This window comes from Amblyraja radiata, chromosome 10, assembly GCF_010909765.2.
Source record: "Amblyraja radiata isolate CabotCenter1 chromosome 10, sAmbRad1.1.pri, whole genome shotgun sequence".
NCBI lineage: Eukaryota > Metazoa > Chordata > Chondrichthyes > Rajiformes > Rajidae > Amblyraja > Amblyraja radiata.
Genome location: NC_045965.1, coordinates 65649940 through 65671432, shown reverse-complemented (window position 1 = coordinate 65671432; position 21493 = coordinate 65649940). Strand labels below are relative to the sequence as shown.

Below are 21493 nucleotides of genomic sequence, written 5' to 3'. Positions count from 1 at the left end.
GGAGGAGACCAAAGATCACACAGTCACGGGGAGCAGGTAAAACTCTGTACATACAGCACCCGTAGTCGGGATCGAACCCGACTCTCTGGCGCTGCAAGCGCTGCAATACAGCAACTCTGCCGCTGCACCTAATGTCTGCTCATGTACCCAGGCTTCCTGTGCTGAAGGTAGACACAAAGTGGTGGAGTAACTCAGCGGGTCAGGCAGCATCTCTGGAGAAAAGGAATAGGTGACATTTTGAGTCCGAACACCCTCTTCAGACTTGGTTTAAAACGTGGTGGTGGAGTCGGAGAGCGGGAGGAATCAGAGGGGGAGCAGCAAGAGAGGGTGTCGCAGAACCCTCGTCAGTTTGTAGACATACCTTGAGATGATTTCACAGTGGAGCAGACAAAATGTGTAGCTGGTTTAGACAATAGACAATAGACAATAGGTGCAGGAGTAGGCCATTTGGCCCTTTGAACCAGCACTGCCATTCAATGTGATCATGGCTGATCATCCCCAATCAGTACCCCGTTCCTGCCTTCTCCCCATATCCCCTGGCTATTTTTAAGAGCCCTATCCAGCTCTCTCTTGAAAGTATCCAGAGAACCTGCCTCCACTGCCCTCTGAGGCAGAGAATTCCACAGACTCACCACTCTCTGTGAGAAAAAGTGTTTCCTCGTCTCCGTTCTAAATGGCTTACCCCTTATTCTTAAACTGTGGCCCCTGGTTCTGGACTCCCCCAACATCGGGAACATGTTTCCTGCCTCTAGTGTGTCCAAGCCCTTAGCAATCTTATATATTTCAATAAGATCCCCTCTCATCCTTCTAAACTCCAGAGTGTACAAGCCCAGCTGCTCCATTCTCTCAGCATATGACAGTCCCGCCATCCCGGGAATTAACCTTGTAAACCTACGCTGCACTCCCTCAATAGCAAGAATGTCCTTCCTCAAATTAGGGGACCAAAACTGCACACAATACTCCAGGTGTGGTCTCACTAGGGCTCTTTTTACACTGAAGATAGACACAACGTGCTGGAGTAACTCCTCTTGAGTTACTGGAGTCTTCTTGAGTAGTGCGGGTGTCGTGGTTTGTGGGCAGAAGGCAGGAGAATGGGGTTAGGAGGGAGAGATAGATCAGCCATGATTGAATGACGGAGTAGACTTGATGACCCGAATGGCCTTATAGATCCTGGAACTCAGCAGATGAAGAAACAAGTGATGTTTCAGGTTGGAACCCTTCTTCAGACTGTTCCTGTGCTGGACTGTTCTATGTACCTGTCTCTGGACATCTCAGCAGGTCTGGCCTCTCCTTACAAATCCCATAATTTCAGCGACCTTACCATATCCAAAATCTTGGAAGATGAAAGATGGCGAGAAGATCTGAACCATAACCCTTTGTGCACCTTAGCTCACTGGACCACTTGGACAACAAAAACTCATATGTCAGGCTGTTATTCATTGATTACAGCTCGGCATTTAACACAATCATCCCCTCCAAACTGGTTACCAAACTCGCAGAACTGGGTCTCTGCGCATCCCTCTGCAACTGAATCCTCGACTTCCTCATCCACAGACCACAGTCTGTTCGTATTGGTGGAAATGTGTCAGCCTCGATAACAATCAGCACGGGAGCACCTCAAGGCTGCGTGCTCAGCCCCCTGCTGTACTCACTCTATACCCATGACTGCGTAGCGAACCACAGTGCTAACTCCATCATCAAGTTCGCTGACGACACCACTATTGTGGGGCGTATCACTGATGGGGATGAGTCAGAATATAGAAGAGAGATCGAGCAACTGTCCATATGGTGCCAGCGCAATAACCTGGCCCTCAACACCAGCAAAACCAAGGAACTGATTGTGGACTTTGGAAGGAGTAGGAGGGGGACCCACAGCCCCATTTATATCAACGGGTCGATGGTTGAAAGGGTCAAGAACTTCAAATTCCTGGGCGTGCACATCTCTGAAGATCTTTCCTGGTCTGAGAACACTAACGCAATTATCAAAAAAGCTCATCAGCGCCTCTACTTCCTGAGAAGATTACGGAGAGTCGGTTTGTCAAGGAAGACTCTCTCTAACTTCTACAGGTGCACAGTCGAGAGCATACTGACCGGTTGCATCGTGGCTTGGTTCGGCAATTTGAGCGCCCTGGAGAGGAAAAGACTACAAAAAGTAGTAAACACTGCCCAGTCCATCATCGGCTCTGACCTTCCTTCCATCGAGGGGATTTATCGCAGTCGCTGCCTCAAAAAGGCTGGCAGTATCATCAAAGACCCACACCATCCTGGCCACACACTCATCACTCTGCTACCTTCAGGTAGAAGGTACAGGAGCCTGAAGACTGCAACAACCAGGTTCAGGAATAGCTACTTCCCCACAGCCATCAGGCTATTAAACCTGGCTCGGACAAAACTCTGATTATTAATAACCACTTTCTGTTATTTGCACTACCAGTTTATTTATTCATGTGTGTATATATTTATATCATGGTATATGGACACATTTATCTGTTTTGTAGTAAACGCCTACTATTTTCTGTGTGCTTAAGCAAAGCAAGAATTTCATTGTCCTATACAGGGACACATGACAATAAACTCACTTGAACTTGAACTTGAAGAAGTGAAAGGTTTCAGGCAAATATTGTGCATTTGTGTCCGTGGGGAATTTTGGCTTGGGGATTTTTAATTCAGTTTCCTTCCTCACATACCACTCAGAACGGGCTGCACAGTGAGACAGGTGCAAGCTCTCTGTCTCTGCGTTTGCCCAGGTCTAGTCTCCAGCTGTAGTAGTGAGACACATTGGCTACAGCAACAGAAAATGCTGAAAAAACAAGCACATACTTCATAGGTTCTAGGAGCAGAATGGGGATTCGGCCCATCAAGTCTATCCGCTATTCAATCGTGGCTGATCTATCTTTCCCTCTCAACCCTTCTCCTGCCTTCTTCAGTGGTTTGTCTAGTCTGAAGGAAGGTCTCGACCCGAAATGTCACCCATTCCTTCTCTCCAGAGAAGCTGCCCGTCCCGCTGAGTTACTCCAGCATTTTGTGTCTATCTTTGGTGTAAACCAGCGTCTGCAGTTCCTTCCTACCCAGATATCTTCTATGTACTCCAACTGTGACCTCTCCCAAGACCTGTATGTCCCAACGTTTGCAGTCAGTGCCCTTCCCAATGAAGCATGTTGACCAGAGATAAGATCAAATCCAACTAAAGTCCCCCTCTCCTCCCTCAGAATTAAAATGAGTGTTAGCTAGAGATGTAATTATTAACTACAGGGGGACGGGGACTCTGAACCACAGTGAGGTGAACTTGATCAGTAGCGACCACATCCCCTGGACACAGGCATTGTCAATCTCCAAGCAAAATGGCCAGCAAATACTATCCTGCCTATCAAAAGGTTTGTTAACAAAATTGTGTTTGAGTAACACTATTGAAAAAAACATTGCATGTGTATAGTCAGGCATTGAGTTTTTCTATATTTATCTTTGATTCACTGCAGTAAAATGTTATCCATGTTTAATTAAATTTGGTATTTTCTTAAAAGACGCACATGTTTGTAGCTTACCTGGCTTGGTATAATTGTAAATAGTCCCTAGTGTGTGTAGGGTAGTGTAGGTGTACGGGGTGATCGCTGGTCGGCGCGGACTCGGTGGGCCGAAAGGTCTGCTCCGCGCTGTATCTCTAAATGAAACTAAAAGACGTTCTGGACAAGAGATAAATTTACCAAGTGTCTGTAAGACCAAATGTTAGTGAAGTCACATTTGGAATAGTGTGAAGATAGACACTAAGTGCTGGAGTGACTCAGAGGGTCAGGCAGCATCTCTGGAGAACATAAATAGGTGACGTTTCAGAGCGAGATCCCTTCATCGGAGTATTGTGCTCAGTTTTGGTCACCCTGCTATGGGAAGGATGTCGTTAAAGCTGGACAATGTGCAGAGAAGATTAACGAATATGTTGCCAGGACTCGAGGGCCTGAGCTACAGAGCGAGGCTGGGCAGACTGGGACTTTATTCCATGGAGCGCAGGAGGATGAGATCTTACGGAGGTGTCTAAAATCATGAGGGGAATATATAGGGAGAGCCTTTTTTCCCCAGAGTAGGGGAATCAAGAACCAGAGGACATAGGTTTAAGATCTGGGGAAAGATATAACAGGAACCTGAGGGGGAACATTTTCACATGGACCGAGCTGCCAGAGGATGTCGTTTAGGCGAGGACTATAACAACACTTCAAAAACACTTAGTAAGGTACATGGATAGGAAAGGTTTAGAGGGATATGGGCCAAGCATGAACCAATGGGCTAGCTTGGATGAGCCATATTGGTCAGTATGGATGAGTTGGGCCGAAGGGCCTGATTTGGTGCTGTCTGATTCTGTACAAAATCATGAGAGGAATAGATCAGGTAGTCGCACAGAGTAGCTACTGCCCACAGTAGGGGAATCAAGAACCAGAGGGCACTGGTTTAAGGCGAGGGGGGGGGGGGGGGGGAAGTTTTAATAGGAATCGCAAACGGTGGTGGGTGTATGGAACGAGCTGCCAGAGGAGGTAGTTGAGGCTGGGACTATCCCAATGTTTAAGAAACAATTAGACAGGTACACGGATAGGACAGGTTTGGAGGGATATGGGCCACACGCGGGCAGGTGGGACTAGTGTAGATGAGGCATGTTGGTCGGCGTGGGCAAGTTGAGCCAAAGGGCCTGTTTCCACGCTGTATCACTCTATGGGTGCCTGGAACACACTGCCAGGGGTGGTGGTGAAGGCAGATAAGATTGTGGCTTGTGGGGGAGCGTGGGGGGGGTGATTCTAGTTTAGAATCCCCTGCCCAGTGGGATAAATCTACGTTTGTTTGTGTGTTTGTTAGTTCCAGTGAAGGCGCTGTGCACACAGCAGCCCGCCAACAGTCACTTGTCCTTTTTTCTTTGTGTTCACTTTTATTTTCAAGTGTTCGCGTACCTTGTTGTGAGTTGTGACTGGCGTCAGAACTATTTCACTCCGCGGATGAATAACGTTTGATCTGGGTGGCAGTGTGAACTGTGAGGAGGATGCTATGAGGATGCAGCGTGACTTGGACAGGTTGGGGGAGTGGGCAGATGCCTGGCAGATGACGTTTAATGCGGATAAATGTGATGTTATCCACTTTGGTAGCAAAAACAGGAAGGCAGATTACTCTCTAAATGGCGTCGTTGGGAAAAGGGGAAGTACAACGGGATCTGGGGGTCCTTGTACATCAGTCTATGAAAGTAAGCATGCAGGTACAGCAGGCAGTGAAGAAAGCGAATGGCATGTTGGCCTTTATAACAAGAGGAATCGAATATAGGAGCAAAGAGGTCCTTCTGCAGTTGTACAGGGCCCTAGTGAGACCACACCTGGAGTATTGTGTGCAGTTTTGGTCCCCTAATTTGAGGAAGGACATTCTTGCTATTGAGGGAGTGCAGCGTAGGTTTACAAGGTTAATTCCTGGGATGGCGGGACTGTCATATGCTGAGAGAATGGAGCATCTGGGCTTGTACACTCTGGAGTTTAGAAGGATGAGAGGATATCTCATTGAAACATATAAGATTGTTAAGGGCTTGGACACGCTAGAGGCAGGAAACATGTTCCCGATGTTGGGGGAGTCCAGAACCAGGGGCCACAGTTTAAGAATAAGGGGTAAGCCATTTAGAACGGAGACAAGGAAACACTTTTTCTCACAGAGAGTGGTGAGTCTGCGGAATTCTCTGCCTCAGAGGACGGTGGAGGCAGGTTCTCTGGATGCTTTCAAGAGAGAGTTAGATAGTGCTCTTAAAAATAGCGGAGTCAGGGGATATGGGGAGAAGGCAAGAACGTGGTACTGATTGGGGATGATCAGCCATGATCACATTGAATGGCAGTGCTGGCCCGAAGGGCTGAATGGCCTCCTCCTGCACCTATTGTCTATTGTCTATTGTTCGTGTCCTATAGTATTGTTTCAGAGGCTTTTTGAGAGGCATAAGGGTGTGTGGGGAATGGTGGGACATGGATATTTTTGTTTAGTTCAGTCTAGTTTATTGTCACGTGTACCGAGGTACAGTGAAAAGCTGTTGTTGCGCGCTAACCAGTCAGCAGAAAGACAATACACGATTACTATCGAGCCAGTCACAGTGTACAGATACATGATAAGGGAATAACGTTCAGTGCAAGGTAAAGCCAGCAAAGTGCGATCAAGGATAGTCCGAGGGTCACCAATGAGGACATGGAGGCAGAGGAGATTGGTTTAACTGAGCATCATGTGCAGCACGGACATTGTGGGCCGAAGGGCCTGTTCTATCCACTACAATCTGAGCTGCCATTGCCACTGGTCAGTTCTAGAGTTACTGACCGTTTCCCTGCCTTGCAGGCAGCTCCCCGCTGTTCCTGAAGAAAGATTTGTGGATTTTGGACCTCAAAGAAATTCCCGAGACCCTCGGACTATCCTTGATTGGACATTACTGGTTTTTGTACCAGGCACTAAGACTTTCATTATTTTATACACCTCTATGAGATCACCCCTCATCCTCCTGTACTCTGACGAATAGAGTCCAAGCCTGCTCAACCTCTCCCTATAGCTCACACCTTCTAGTCCTGGCAACATCCTCATTAATCTTCTCTGCACCCTTTCCAAGCTTGACAATATCTTTCCTAGAGGTTCCTTCATTATATTGACAACTGCATTGCTGCAGCTTCCTGCATCCGTGCAGAACTCGCCAATCCCATCACCTTTGCAACTAACTTGCATCCTACTATCGCATTACCTTTGGCTCCATCTGACGCCTTTTCTGGATCTCACCGTCTCTATCTCAGGAGACAAACTACCCATTGATGAGTGGGGAGACCTCATTGAAACTTACCCAACAGTGAAAGGCCCGGATAGAGTGGATGTGGAGAGGATGTTTCCACTAGTGGGAGAGTCTGGGACTAGAGGTCATAGCCTCAGAATTAAAAAGGACGTACCTTCAGAATGGAGATGAGGAGGAATTTCTTTAGTCAGAGGGTGGTGAATCTGTGGAATTCATTGCCACAGACGGCTGTGGAGACCAAGTCATTGGGTATTGCTAAAGCGGAGACTGACAGATTCTTGATTAATAAAACTGGTCAAGGTTATGGAGAGAAGGCAGGAGAATAGGGTTGAGAGGGAAAAATAGAAAGCAGTAGAATTGTTGCCTTACCACGCCAGACACCCGGGTTCGATCCTGACCATGGGTGCTGTCTGTACGGTGTTTGTACGTTCTCCTTGTGACCACGAGGGTTTTCTCCAGGTGCTGCGGTTTCCTCCCACATTCCAAAGACTTGCAGCTTTTGTAGGTGAATTGGCTTCTGTAAATTGTGCCTAGTGTGTGGGATAGAACTAGTGCTTAGAGATCGCTGATCGGCGTGGACTTGGTGGGCCGAAGGGCCTGATCCCGCGCTGAATCGCTATAAAAGATCTTTGGAATGCCATCCTGGAGCCTTGTCTTCAACCTTAATGAATAGTCTACAGGGGATGGTGAGATCCCAGCCAGTAAACCCTCAGTAGATGTCAAAGCAGCTTCGTGCTTCCAGTGACCTGCGTCTGTTATTGTACGTTCTCCCCGTGAGATTTATCCGGGTGCTCCGGTTTCCTCTCCCACAGTTTAGCTCAGTTTCTACAGTGCAGAAACAGGCCCTTCGGCCCACCAAGACCAGTGATCCCCGCACACTAACACTATCACACACACATTAGAGGACAAGTTACAATTTTACTTACTGAAGCCAATTAACCTACAAACCCACACGTCTTTGGAGAGTGGGTGGAAACCAGAGCACCCGGAGAAAGCTCACGGGGAGAATGTACAATAACAGACGCAGGTCACTGGAAGCACGAAGGAGAATGCACAAAAGTGGCAGAGTTGGTGCCTCACAGCGCAAGAGACCACGGGTGCTGCCTGTATGGAGTTTGCACGTTCTCCCCGTGACCTGCGTGGGTCTCTGGGGAGAACGTGCAAACTCCGTACAGGCAGCACCCATGGTCTCTGGCGCTGCGCTACCTTGCCGACCCATCGTTTTCTCGCCCCGTGCAGGGAGATGTGGAGTTTGTCCACACGGGGTACGGGAAGGAGGAGGTGAAGGTGCTGGTCATCAGGCGGGAGGGGAAGCACCATTACGTCAAGGAGATCGAGGCCAACGTGCAGCTGACGCTGAAGTCACTGAAGGACTACATGCACGGAGACAACTCCGACATCATCCCCACCGACACCATAAAGAACACCGTCCACGCCTTGGCCAAACTCCGAGGGGTGAGTATGGCCAGGACACCTTCTCCATCTCGCTAACCAATCTCATTGTGATCTCTTGTGTAGGAAGGAACTGCAAACGCTGGTTTAAACCAAAGATAGACACAAAAAGCTGGAGTAACTCAGCAGGACAGGCAGCTTCTCTGGAGAGAAGGAATGGGTGACGTTTCGTGTCGAGACAATAGACAATAGGTGCAGGAGGAGGCCATTCGGCCCTTCGAGCCAGCACCGCCATTCACTGTCCTCATGGCTGATCATCCACATTCAGTACCCCGTTCCTGCCTTCTCCCCATATCCCATGACTCCACTATCTTTAAGAACTCTATCTAACTCTCTCTTGAAAGCATCCAGAGAATTGGCCTTCACTGCCCTCTGAGGCCCTTGGCCTCGACCTGAAACGCCACCCATACCTTCTCTCCAGAGATGCTGCCTGTCATGCTGACTTACTCCAGCATTTTGTGTCTAGTTTATGTGGAACCTTTTGTCCAGAGTCAGGCAATCGAGAACCAGCGGACATAGGTTTAAGGTGAGGGGGGGCTGATTCAATAGACAATAGGGGTAACCTTTTCACACAAGAACCTGAGAGGTAACCTTTTCACACAAAGGGTGGTGGGTGTGTGGAACGAGCTGCCGGAGGAGGTGGTTGAGGCTGGGACTATCACAACGTTCAAGAAACAGTTAGACAGGTACATGGATAGGACAGGTTTAGGGATTAGGGCCAAACGCAGTCAAGTGTATCAGGTGTAGATGGGACATGTTGGCCATTGTGGGCTAGTTGGGCTGAAGGGCCTGTTTCCACGCTGCAAGACTCTATAGTTAGATGGTCATGATCTTTTCCTCAGGGAAGAGTCATAGAGTGATACAGTGTGGAAACAGGTCCTTCGGCCCAACTTGCCCACACAGGCCAACTACACAAGTCCCACCTGCCTGCGTTTGGCCCATATCCCTCTAAACCTGTCCTATCCATGTACCTGTCAAAATGTCTTTTACTGTAAATGTTGTTATAGTACCTGCTTCAACTACCTCCTCTGGCAGCTCGTTACATACACCCACTGTGTGAAAAAGTTGTTCCTCGGGTTCCTATTAAATCTTTTCCCCTCTCACCTTAAACCTGTGTCCCCTGGTTCGTGATTCCTCTGCCCTGGGCAAGAGACTCTGCGCATCTACCCCATCTATCCCTCTCATCATTTTAAACACTTCTTTAAGATCACCCCTCATCCTCCTGCGCTCCAAGGAATAGAGTCCCAGCCTGCCCAACCACTCCCTGTAGCTCACACCCTCGAGTCCTGGCAACATCCTCTTTAAAAAGGACCCAGAGGTTCCTATCAAATCTTTCCCCCATCACCGTAAACCTTTGCTTCTTGGTTCCTCTACTTGGGGTAAAAGTCTGTGCATTTACCCCTGCTATTCCCCTCATGATATTATACCACTGTTAAAAAAAAGCGTTGTCCCACACATCTCCATTAAACCTTCCCCCTCCCACCATAAAACGACGCTTTTGACTTTTGGACTTTAATCCCTGTACGTCTACCCCATCTAGAAACATTGAAAATAGGTGCAGGAGCAGGCCATTCGGCCCTTCGAGCCAGCATCGCCATTCATTGTGATCATGGCTGATCGTCCCTTATCAATAACCCGTGCCTGCCTTCTCCCCATATCCCTTGACTCCACTAGCCCCTAGAGCTCTATCTAACTCTCTCTTAAATCCATCCAGTGATTTGGCCTCCAATGCCCTCTGTGGCAGGAAATTCCACAAATTCACAACTCTCTGGGTGAAAAAGTCTTAAATGACCTCCCCTTTATTCTAAGACTGTGGCCCCTGGATCTGGACTCGCCCAACATTGGGAACATTTTTCCTGCATCTAGCTTGTCCAGTCCTTTTATAATTTTATATGTTTCTATAAGATACCCCCTCATCCTTCTAAACTCCAGTGAATACAAGCCTAGTCTTTTCTATCTTTCCTCATATGACAGTCCCGCCATCCCAGGGATCAATCTCGTCATGATCACGTTCAATATGACCATGGATGATCCTCCAAAATCAGTGCCCCATTCCTGCTTTTCCCCCACATCCCTTAATTCTGGTAGCCCAAAGAGCCAAATCTAACTTTCTCTTGAAAATATTCCCTTCATGATTGTATTCACCTCTATAACATCACCGCTCATCCTCCTGTGCCTCGAGAAATAAGGTCGGAGCCCGCGCTGATCTCCGCGAGGAAACAAAGGGGGGGGGGGGCCTCCCCTGCGTGTGTACACTGATGTGTGCTGTGTTGCCAGATTTGCACCATTGAAGAGTTTGCGCTGGATATCTGTGACCATTTCCTGACGTCCTTCAATCACGTCTCGCGGGCCAAGGTCTACGTGCAGGAAGTCCCCTGGAGACGTCTGCAGAAGGTAAGGGCTTGGGGCAACAGTGCCAAAGCTCCGATGATGCACGGTCTTTTAGTATGGTTTAGTTTAGAGATACAGCGCGGAAACAGGCCCTTCGACCCAGTTTCTTCCCAGCTGTTAAGGGCCAGGAAGCGAGCGGGCAAGATCATCTCTGACCCCTCTCACCCCGGCCACAAACTCTTTGAATCACTTCCCTCTGGAATGTGACTCCGGACTGTCAAAGCTGCCACAGCCAGACATAAAAACAGTTTTTATCCACGAGTAGTTTCCCTACTCAACAGCCAAAAATCTGTAGCCTCCCTTTGATCTGGTATTTTGTTGGTTCACATGCTTGATCAATGGTGTTTTATCATTAATGTTTTATTATTATTAATGTTTAGCGTTTTCTGAGTCCTTCGTAACTGTCACTGTATGTCATGTTGTTACTTGTGGGTGGAGCACCAAGGCAAATTCCTTGTATGTGAATACTTGGCCAATAAACTTACTTGCTTACTTACTTATCAGGCAACTGAACCATCCTACCACCACCAGAGAGCAGTCCTGAACTACTATCTACCTCATTGGTGACCCTCGGACTATCTTTGATCGGACTTTACTGGCTTTATCTTGCACTAAACGTTATTCCCTCATCATGTATCTGTACACTGTGGACGGCTCGATTGTAATCATGTATTGTCTTTCCACTGACTGGTTTACACGCAACAAAAGCTTTTCGCTGCTCCTCAGTGCACCTGACCCTAAAGTGAAGTAAACGGAACAGAGTCCGGGCCGACCAGCGATCTCTCCGCACACCAACACTATCCTACACACGAGGGACAACATTTCAGGAAGAGTTGACATCTCACATCTATCCCGCCCAAGTCCACCCCCTCTATCAATTCTCCTTATTTTCACCAGTCTACCGCCGATCTCACTCTGTTCCCCTCGCTAACTTCATCCGTCTTCAAGTTTACCCCTTTGACCAACCGGCACCTCACTCGTTCCACCACAAAAACACTTTAAAACATTGAAGTAGACTTTTTAAACAAAAAATATTTCACCGGACTTCTTTCATTCAAAAGGAATACGAGAGGCATAGAGAGGAGAGGCGGAATTATTACCCCCCAGGGTGGAAATGTCAAAGGCTAGAGGGCATAGCTTTATGGTGAGAGGGGGAAAGTGTAAAGGAGATAAGGGGGGGGAGAATTTTTTTTTTCTCAGAGAGTGGTGAGTTCCTGGAACGCACTGCCATGAGTGCTGGCAGAGGCAGATACGATAGTGGCGTTTCAGAGGTTTTTAGGAAGCGGCACCTCTATCGCCCTGCCTCTCTACCACCACAATATATTCTTCCACAGGTAGGCACAACCATGTCCCATTTGTACCCCCGACCTAGTTTCACAGTTGTACAAGGCGCGTTGAGGCCGCATTTGGAGTATTGTACTCTGTTCTGGTCACCTTGCTGTAGGAAGCTTGTATGGTAATTAAGCTGGAAAGAGTGCAAAGAACATTTACAAGGATGTGGCCAGGCCAGGTGGGACTAGTGTAGCTGGGACATGTTGGCCGGTGTGGGCGAGTTGGGCCAAAGGGCCCGTTTCCACGCTGTATCGCTCCATGACTCCAGCGCATAATGGTGCCTCTTGCACGTGGAATCAGTGGGCTGTTCTGTACATTCTGAACTGCCCGGGCTACTTCCAAGATGGCGCCCAATCCAGGGGAATATTTGCGTACTAACCACAGACGCAAATCTACAAACACATATTACAATCGCTCCACGCTCTTAAATCTCTACTCCTACAGCAACATTTCTCTGGACTTTGCTGGCTTTACCTTGCACTAAATGTTAATCCCTTATCGTGTATCTGTACACTGTAAATGGATCGATTGTAATCACGTATCGTCTTTCCGCTGACTGGTTAGCACACAACAAAAAAAAAGTGTTTCACTGCACCTTGGTACACGTGACAATAAACTAACCTGAAACTGCCCTCTGAGCCTACTCGAGAAGGTTTGTAAGAACATTGGTGAGACCACATTGAAAGTATTGTGTTCAGTTTTGGTCATCCTGTTGTAGGAACCATGTTATTAAGCCGGAAAGGGTGTAGAAAAGATTTAGACAATAGAGTAGTGGTGCAGGAGGAGGCCATTCGGCCCTTCGAGCCAGCACCGCCATTCAATGTGATCATGGCTGATCATCCCCAATCAGTACCCCGTTCCTGCCTTCTCCCCCATATCCCCCGACTGCTATTTTTAAGAGCCATATCTAGCTCTCTCTTGAAAGCATCCAGAAAACCTGCCTCCACCACCCTCTGAGGCAGAGAATTCCACAGACTCACAAGTCTCTGTGTGAAAAAGTGTTTCCTCGTCTCCGTTCTAAATGGCTTACTCCTTATTCTTAAACTGTGGCCCCTGGTTCTAGACTCCCCCAACATCGGGAACATGTTTCCTGCCTCTAGCGTGTCCAAACCCTTAACAATCTTATATGTTTCAATAAGATATCCTCTCATCCTTCTAAACTCCAGAGTGCTCCATTCTCTCAGCATATGACAGTCCCGCCATCCCGAGAATTAGAATTTACAAAGATGTTGCCAAGACTCGAGGGCCTGAGATACAGAGAGAGAGGTTGGGCAGGTTAGGATTTTATTGTAATCATGTATTGTCTTTCCGCTGACTGGTTAGCGCGCAACAAAAGCTTTTCACTGAACCTCGGTACAGGTTGGAACAAAGACACCGTTGATTTACCTCGCATTAACGTGGGCTTCTTATCTCCTGTAGGGTGGGGTGGAGCACGTGCACGCCTTCATTCACAGCAGAGAGGCTACACGCTTCTGTGAGGTGGAGGTGATCCAGAATGGTAAGGCCAACCGCACTCATCGGCTTTAGTTTAGTTTAGAGATACAGGGCGCAGGCCCTTCGGCCCACCGTGTCCGCGCCGGCCAGCGATCCCCACATCAACGCTGTCCTACACACACACACACACACACACACACACACACACACACATACTAGGGACAATTTACAATTACACCAAGCCAATTAACCTACAAACCTGCACGTCGTTGGAACGTGGGATGAAACCGGAGCACCCGGAGAAAACCCACGCAGGTCACGGGGAGAACGTACAAACTCCGCCCATAGCCAGGATCGAACTCGTGTCTCCGGTGCTGCGTGCGCAGTAAGGCAGCAACTCTACCGCTGCTCCACCGTGATAACCGGCTGTCCATTTACAGAGCCGCCCGTCGTCCACTCTGGGATCAGGGACATGCGAGTGCTGAAGACCACACAGTCGGGCTTCGAGGGCTTCCGCAAGGACCGCTTCACCACGCTGCCCGAGGTGCGGGACAGGGTGTTCTCCACCGTGGTCTACGCCAAGTGGCGCTACGCCGCGTCACGGCGGGCCAACTATGACACAGCCTGGTACGTCACTGCTCCACTCTACACTTCACAGACACAGCACGGAAACAGGCCCTTTGGCCCACCCAGTCCGCGCCAACCACCCTGTCGAAACAGGCCCATCATAGAGATTTGCAGGGCAGGAGGAGGCCATTTGGTCCATCTGGACAATGCTGGAACAATTCATAGTTTAGTTTTAGTTTTAGAGATACAGCACGGAAACAGACCCTTCAGCTCACCGAGCACACAGATCAGCGATCAACCCGTACACTAGTTCTATCCTACACACACACTGTCAATTTACAGAAGCCAATTAACCTACAAACCTGTATGTCTTTGGAGTGTGGGAGGAAACCAGAGCACCCAGAGAGAAAATACAATCTCCGTACAGACAGCACCTGTAGTCAGGATCGAACCCAGGTCTCTGGCGCTGTAAGGCAGCAACTCTACCGCTGCGCCACCGTGCCACACTGTTGCTAAGCTGCAAGGGAGTGCAGAGATGACATGAGGATGTTGCTAGGAGTAGAGGGTGTGAGCTACAGGGAGAGGTTGAGCAGGCTAGAACTCTATTCCTTGGAGCGCAGGAGGATGAGGGGTAATCTTATAGAGGTGTATAAAATCATGAGAGGAATAGATTGGGTAGATGCACTGAGTCTCTTGCCCAGAGCAGGGGAATCGAGGACCAGAGAACATAGGTTTAAGGAGAAGGGGGAATGATGTAATGGGAATCTGAGGGGTGACTTTTTCACACGGAGGGTGGTGGGTGTATGGAACGAGCCGCCAGAGGAGGTAGTTGAGGCTCGGACTACCACGATGTTTAAGAAACATTTAGACAGGTACATGGATGGACAGGTTTGGAGGGATATGGACCAAACACAGGCAGGTGGGACTAGTGTAGATGAGGCATGTTGGTCACCGTGGGCAGGTTGGGTCGAAGGGCCTGTTTCCACACTGTATGACTCTATGGAAGGAATAACTAAAATAAAGGGTTGTTTGTCGGATGTGTGGGAATGGGAAGGGGAGTTAAAATTGTTCGACATCCGGGAGGCCCAGCGGATCGAGCGGATGTGTTCGGTGAAATGGCCGCCGAGTCTGCGCTTGGTCTCGCCGATGTACAGGATGCAGTAGATGAGGTTAGAGGAGGTGCATGTGAATCTCTGTCTCACCTGGAAGGACTGCTAACGTAAAAAGGCCCCTCTGTTGGAGCAGTCTTGATGGGCCAAATGGCCTAATTCTACTCATATCACTGATGACCTTACGACCTTCGGCCCACCAACTCCGCACCGACCAGCGACCCCCTACTCGCACATGGGACAATTTTACAATTATACCAAAGCCAATTCACCAACAAGCCTGTACGTTGTATTTTTCCCAGTAGCACCCGGGGAAAACCCACGCAGGTCACGGGGAGAACGTACAAACTCCGTACAGACAGCACCCGTAGTCGGGGTCAAACCCGTGTCTCTGGCGCTGTGAGCCTGCGGCTCATACCCGCTGCACCGCCCGAGTGGCGGAGGTTTAACTGAGTTCATCCTTTCTCCTAGGGATGCTGTGAAGGATTCTATCCTGGAGACATTCGCCGGTCCCTACGATTCAGGAAGCTATTCCCCTTCGGTGCAGAAGTCCCTGTACGAGGCTGAGTGCCTGAGTTTGAGCCGCCTTCCGGAGGTTAGAGCTTCATCCGCGCGCTGACAAATCACGTCTCGTCGACCGTTCGCCAATTCCATCTTGGCCAATCCATCAACGACAATCGTTCCGTCACTTAACTTTCAAAGGTTCTAGGAGTAGAATTAGGCCGTTCAGCCCATCGAGTCTACCCTACCGTTCAATCATGGCTGATCTATCTCTCCCTGCTAACCCCATTCTCCTGCCTTCTCCCCATAACCCCTGACAACTGTACCAATCAAGAATCTGTCAATCTCCACCTTAAAATATCTATCGACGGCCTCCACAGCCTTCTGTGGTAACACTATCCTACGGAAAGAATGGATCGACTGGGCTTGTATTCACTGGAATTTAGAAGGATAGGAGGGGATCTTATATAGAAACATATTAAATTCTTAAGGGATTGGACAGGATAGATGCAGGGAAAATGTTCCCGATGTTGGGGGGAGTCCAGAACGAGGGGCCACAGTTTAAGAATAAGGAGTAAACCATTTAGAATGGAGACGAGGAAACACTTTTTCACACAGAGTTGTGAGTCTGTGGAATTCTCTGCCACAGAGGGCGGTGAAGGCAGGTTCTCTGGATGCTTTCAAGAGAGAGCTAGATAGGGCTCTTAAAAATAGCAGTGTCAGGGGATATGGGGAGAAGGCAGGAAGGGGGTGCTGATTGGGGATGATCAGCCATGATCACATTGAATGGCGGTGCTGGCTCGAAGGGCCGAATGGCCTACTCCTGCACCTATTGTCTATAAATGGGACTAATTTAGATGGATCACCTCGGTCAGCATGGACTGTGTCTCGATGACTGTGAGACTAAGGCTACATTTAATCCCAAACGGGAATAAAGTTTGAAAAGAATTCAGAAAAATAATTTAAAAAGCAGGTGTTGGAAGGAACAGCAGATGCTGGTTTACACCGAAGATAAGACACAACATGCTGGAGTAACTCAGTGGGACAGGCAGCATCTCTGGAGAGAAGGAGTAGGTGGTGCTTTGGGCAAGACCCTGCTTCAGACCAAAACGTTCCAGGAAAAGAAACCCTTCATGATGTAGCTATTATGAAAAAACAATCACCTTTACAAATGGAGATGCAAGGAACTGCAGATGCTGGCTTACAAAAAAAGATACAACGTGCTGGAATAACTCAGCGGGTCAGGCAGCATCTCTGGAAAACATGGAGAGGTGACGTTTTGGTCAGGAAAGTCTGAAGAAGGGTTCTAACCCAACATGTCACCCATGTATATCCACGTTCTTCAGAGATGCTGCGAGACCTGGGCGCCCTTGTACACTGGCCACTGAAAGTTGGCTTACAGGTACAGCAGGCAGTGAAGAAATCTAATGGAATGTTGGCCTTCATAACAAGAGGATTTCAGTATAGGAGTAAAGAGGTTCTTCTGCAGTTGTATAGGGCTTTGGTGAGACCACATCTGGAGTATTGTGTACAGTTTTGGTCTCCTAATTTGAGGAAGGACATCCTTGTGATTGAGACAGTGCAGCGTAGGTTCATGAGATTGATCCCTGGGATAGCGGGACTTTCATATGAGGAAAGATTGAAAAGACTAGGCTTGTATTCTCTGGAGTTTAGAAGGATGAGGGGGATCTTATAGAAACATATAAAATTCTAAAAGGGCTGGACAAGCTAGATGCAGGAAAAATGTTCCCAATGTTGGGCGAGTCCAGAACCAGGGGCCACAGTCTTAGAATAAAGGGGAGGTCATTTAAGACTGAGGTGAGAAAAAACTTTTTCACCCAGAGAGTTGTGAATTTGTGGAATTCCCTGCCACAGAGGGCAGTGGAGGCCAAGTCACTGGATGGATTTAAGAGAGAGAGTTAGATAGAGCTCTAGGGGCTAGTGGAGTCAAGGGATATGGGGAGAAGGCAGGCACGGGTTATTGATAGGGCGGTGCTGGCTCGAAGGGCTGAATGGCCTCCTCCTGCACCTATTTTCTATCTTTCTATGTTTCTATGCTGCCTGTCCCGTAGACTTGTTCCAGCTCTATGTCTTCTGTTTTCCATGGGAGTTTTACAAAGTCTAGGTATCGGAAAATTTTTAAACACCATAATAATTTAGTTTGGAGATACAGCATGGAAACAGGCCCTTCGGCCCACGCGTCCACGCCGACCAGCAATCCCCGTACACTAGCACTATCCTACGCACACTAGGGACAATTTACAATCTTTACCGAAGCCAATTAACTTACAAACTTGTACGTCTCTGGAGTGTGGGACGAAAACCAGAGCACCCGGAGAAAACCCACGCGGGTCACGGAGGTGAACGTACAAGCTCCGTACAGATAGCACCCGTAGTCGGGATGGAACCCGGGTCTCTGGCGCTGTGAGGCAGCAACTCTACCGCTGCGCCACCGTGCAGTGTGTTTAATCTAGGAAGGTAAGTTGCCAGCTGTAATACTGACTCTTGTGTATCTTGTATTTTTAGATTGAAGAGATTGAAATAATTATGCCCAATAAGCACTACTTCACCATTGATATGTCAAAGTTTGGAATCCCAAAGAATAATGAGGTAAGTTCTCGATGACCTGTGGGAAAGGTCGGAGGACAGAGGTCGCGGAGAAACCACAACCATTTCACATGACTCATCAGATGTACACAGGGAAGGACAATAGACAATAGACAATAGGTGCAGGAGGAGGCCATTCGGCCCTTCGAGGGCCCTTCGCACATTAACACTATCCTACATGCACTAGGGACAATTTACAATTTAAATATGTTCTTTTAGGAAGGAGTTGAGGAGGAATTTTAGTCAAAGGGTGGTGAATCTGTGGAATTCATTGCCACAGAAGGCTGTGGAGGCCAAGTCAGTGGATATTTTTAAGGCAGAGATAAATAGATTCTTGATGAGTACAGGTGTCAGGGGTTATGGGGAGAAGGCAGGAGAATGGGGTTAGAAGGGAGAGATAGATCAGCCATGATTGAATGGCGGAGTAGACTTGATAGGCCTACTGACCTAATTCTTTATGAATTTACACATAGGGCCAAAGTTCAGAAACAGGCTGGATACAAGGAGGCTTGTACATTGTAGATATAAGGAACTGCAGATGCTGGTTTACAAACAAAAAGAACAAAGTGCTGGATAGGTCTTTAGATAGGCACATGGGTAATGCAGGGAATGGAGGATATGGATTACATGCAAGCAGACAAGAATTGGTGCAGGAAGGAACTGCAGGTGTTGGTTTACACCAAAGATAGACACAAAATGCTGGAGTAACTCAGCGGGGCAGGCAGCAACTCTGGAGAGAAGGAACGGGTGGTTTATGAACATGTTTGTGGTCGGGGTGAAGAGGCTTCCAACCAGAAACATCGCCTGCCCATGCTCTCCGCAGATGCTGCCCGACCCGCTGAGTTCCTCCAGCACTGTGTGGTTTGCTCATTGAAATCAATGGACAAGTTTAGACTTGGCTTTAGACTTTAGAGATACAGCATGGAAACAGGCCCTTCAGCCCACTGGGCGCTGGCTAGCGATCCCTGTACACTAACTAGCACTGCCCTCCACACTAGAGACAATTAACCTGCAAACCTGTACGTCTTTGGAGTGTGGGAGGAAACCAGAGCACCCGGAGAAAACCCACGCGGTCACAGGGAGAACGTACATACTCCGTACAGACAGCACCCATAGTCAGGATTAAACCCGGGTCTCTGGCGCCGTGAGGCAGCAACTCTACCCCTGCGCCACCTGCACATCTTTCCCATCTCACAAATCTACACCCTCTGGTTTTAAAACCACCATCTGTGCCACCATGCCACCACTAGTTATGGAGTCATAGAGTGATACAGTGTAGAAATAGGCCCTGTGGCCCAACTTGCTCATGCCAGCAAACAAGTCTCACCTTGGCCCATATCCCTCCAAACCAGTCCTATCCATGTACCTCAATATCATGAGAGACCCCTTCCACCCCTGCAACGGACTGTTCCAGCTGCTACGGTCAGGCAAACGCCTCCGTTGCCATGCGGTGAGAACGGAGAGGATGAGAAGGAGTTTCTTCCCAGAGGCCATTCGGACTGTAAACGCCTATCTCACCAGGGACTAACTCTACTGAACGTTTTTCCTTCCATTATTTATTATGTAAAAGAATATGTGTGTTATGATTGTGTTTATAGTTTGTTTGGTTGTTGGTTTGTTTGTCTTTTTGCACAAAGTCCGCGAGCATTGCCACTTTCATTTCACTGCACATCTCGTATGTGTATGTGACGAATAAACTTGACTTGACTTGACTACATGTTTTATAAGCATTGAGATAGTCCCTGCCTCAACTACATCATCTGGCAGCTCGTTCCATACACCCACCACCCTTTGTATGAAAAGGTTTCCCTCAGATTCTTAAAATCTTTTCCCCTTCACCTTAAACCTGTCCCCTGGTCCTCGATTCGCCTACTCTGGCCAAGAGACTCTGTGCATCTACCCGATCTATTCCTCTAATGATTTTATACACCTCTATAAGATCACCCCTCATCCTCCTGCGCTCCAAGGAATAGAGTCCCAGCCTGCTCAACCTCTCCCTATAGCTCACACCCGCTAGTCCGGGCAACATCCTTGTAGATCTTCTCTGTACTCTCTCCAGCCTTACATCTTTCCAATAACACGGTGCCCAGAACTGAACGCGATACTCTAAATGATGCCTCACCAACGTTTTATACCACTGCAACATGACCTCCCAACTTCTAGACTGACTGATGAAGGCCAATGTACCGAAAGCCTTTTCCACCACCCTATGGTCCATCCTGTTTGACCGTCCACTTTAGCTCTGCCCCTCTTCTCTGCCGCTGCGCCACCGTGCCAGCGCGAGTTCAAACATTGATGAGTGTCATTTACCTTCTTTAGGTTCTTCTGCCGGTGGATAATCCATCGGGAAACATCGCAGGAACGGTGCGCAGGAAACTTGCATCCAAACTCTAGTAGCTCCTCACAGGAAGACGGCAAACACTAACGCAGCACTTCTGATTCAAGTCGTCCAAAATAAGTGATCGAATCCCAAGTGGTACAAGTCCAGTAGAAACCAGGAACCATCATGTAAAGACTGATCACTGAGGCCTCTGTGCTCACCTTAAACCGTTATTCCTCATGCTTCACTCGTTTGTTGTATGTAAGTTCACCTGGTTTAATGGGTCGGTTTTTCCCACTACACAGTCCAGTGATCCCCGCACACCAACACTATCCGACACATATTAGGGGCAATTCAAATTTATACCAAGCCAATTAATCTACAAACCTGTACGTCTTTGGAGAGCAGGAGGAAACCGGAGCACCCGGAGAAAACCCACGCGGTCACGGGGAAGCACAGACAGCGCCCGCGGCCAGGATCGAACCCCGGGTGACTGGCGCTGTGAGGCAGCGGCTCTTCATTGGAATTCCTTGCCACAGAAGGCTGTGGAGACCAAGTCAATGGATATTTGTAAGGCTTAGATGGATTTGTGATTAGTTACAGGCGTCAGGGGTTATGGGGAGAAGGCAGGAGAGATAGATCAGCCATGGTGGAGTAGACTTGATGGGTTAATTCTGCTCCTACCTCTTATGAACAAGAACTTGCCCGTTGCACCACTGTGCAACTTGCCCGTTCCAGAACCAGGGGCCAGTCTTAGAATCTAGAACCAGGGGCCACAGTCTTAGAATAAAGGGGAGGTCATTTAAGACTGAAGTGAGAAAAAACGTTTTCACCCAGAGAGTTGTGAATTTATGGAATTCCCTGCCACAGAGGGCAAATCACTGGATGGATTTAAGAGAGAGTTAGATAGAGCTCTAGGGACTGGTGGAGTCAAGGGAAATGGGGAGAATGCAGGCACGGGTTATTGATGGGGGACGATCAGCCATGATCACAGTGAATGGCGGTGCTGGC

At 48.4% G+C, this 21493-nt stretch overlaps 1 protein-coding gene across 1 annotated transcript; it reads left to right on the top strand.

Annotated features, from left to right (window-relative positions):
• Positions 1-3238: 3238 nt before the first annotated feature.
• LOC116978053 (uricase-like) lies at positions 3239-20724 on the top strand. Its single transcript, XM_033029079.1, has 8 exons — positions 3239-3374; positions 8009-8224; positions 10499-10615; positions 13364-13442; positions 13819-14005; positions 15526-15649; positions 18082-18165; positions 20482-20724. Exons 1-8 carry the CDS (start codon positions 3342-3344, stop codon positions 20554-20556), a joined length of 915 nt encoding a protein of 304 aa, XP_032884970.1. The 5' UTR covers positions 3239-3341; the 3' UTR covers positions 20557-20724.
• The last annotated feature ends 769 nt before the right edge of the window (positions 20725-21493 follow it).

Bases quoted from the DNA above. Each gene is read 5' to 3' on its own strand.
- LOC116978053 (XM_033029079.1), top strand. From the start codon at position 3,342: ATGGCCAGCAAATACTATCCTGCCTATCAAAAG. The intron at 8,225-10,498 runs GTGAGTATGGCC...CTGTGTTGCCAG, and splicing joins CCTTGGCCAAACTCCGAGGG to ATTTGCACCATTGAAGAGTT. The intron at 13,443-13,818 runs GTAAGGCCAACC...GTCCATTTACAG, and splicing joins GGTGGAGGTGATCCAGAATG to AGCCGCCCGTCGTCCACTCT.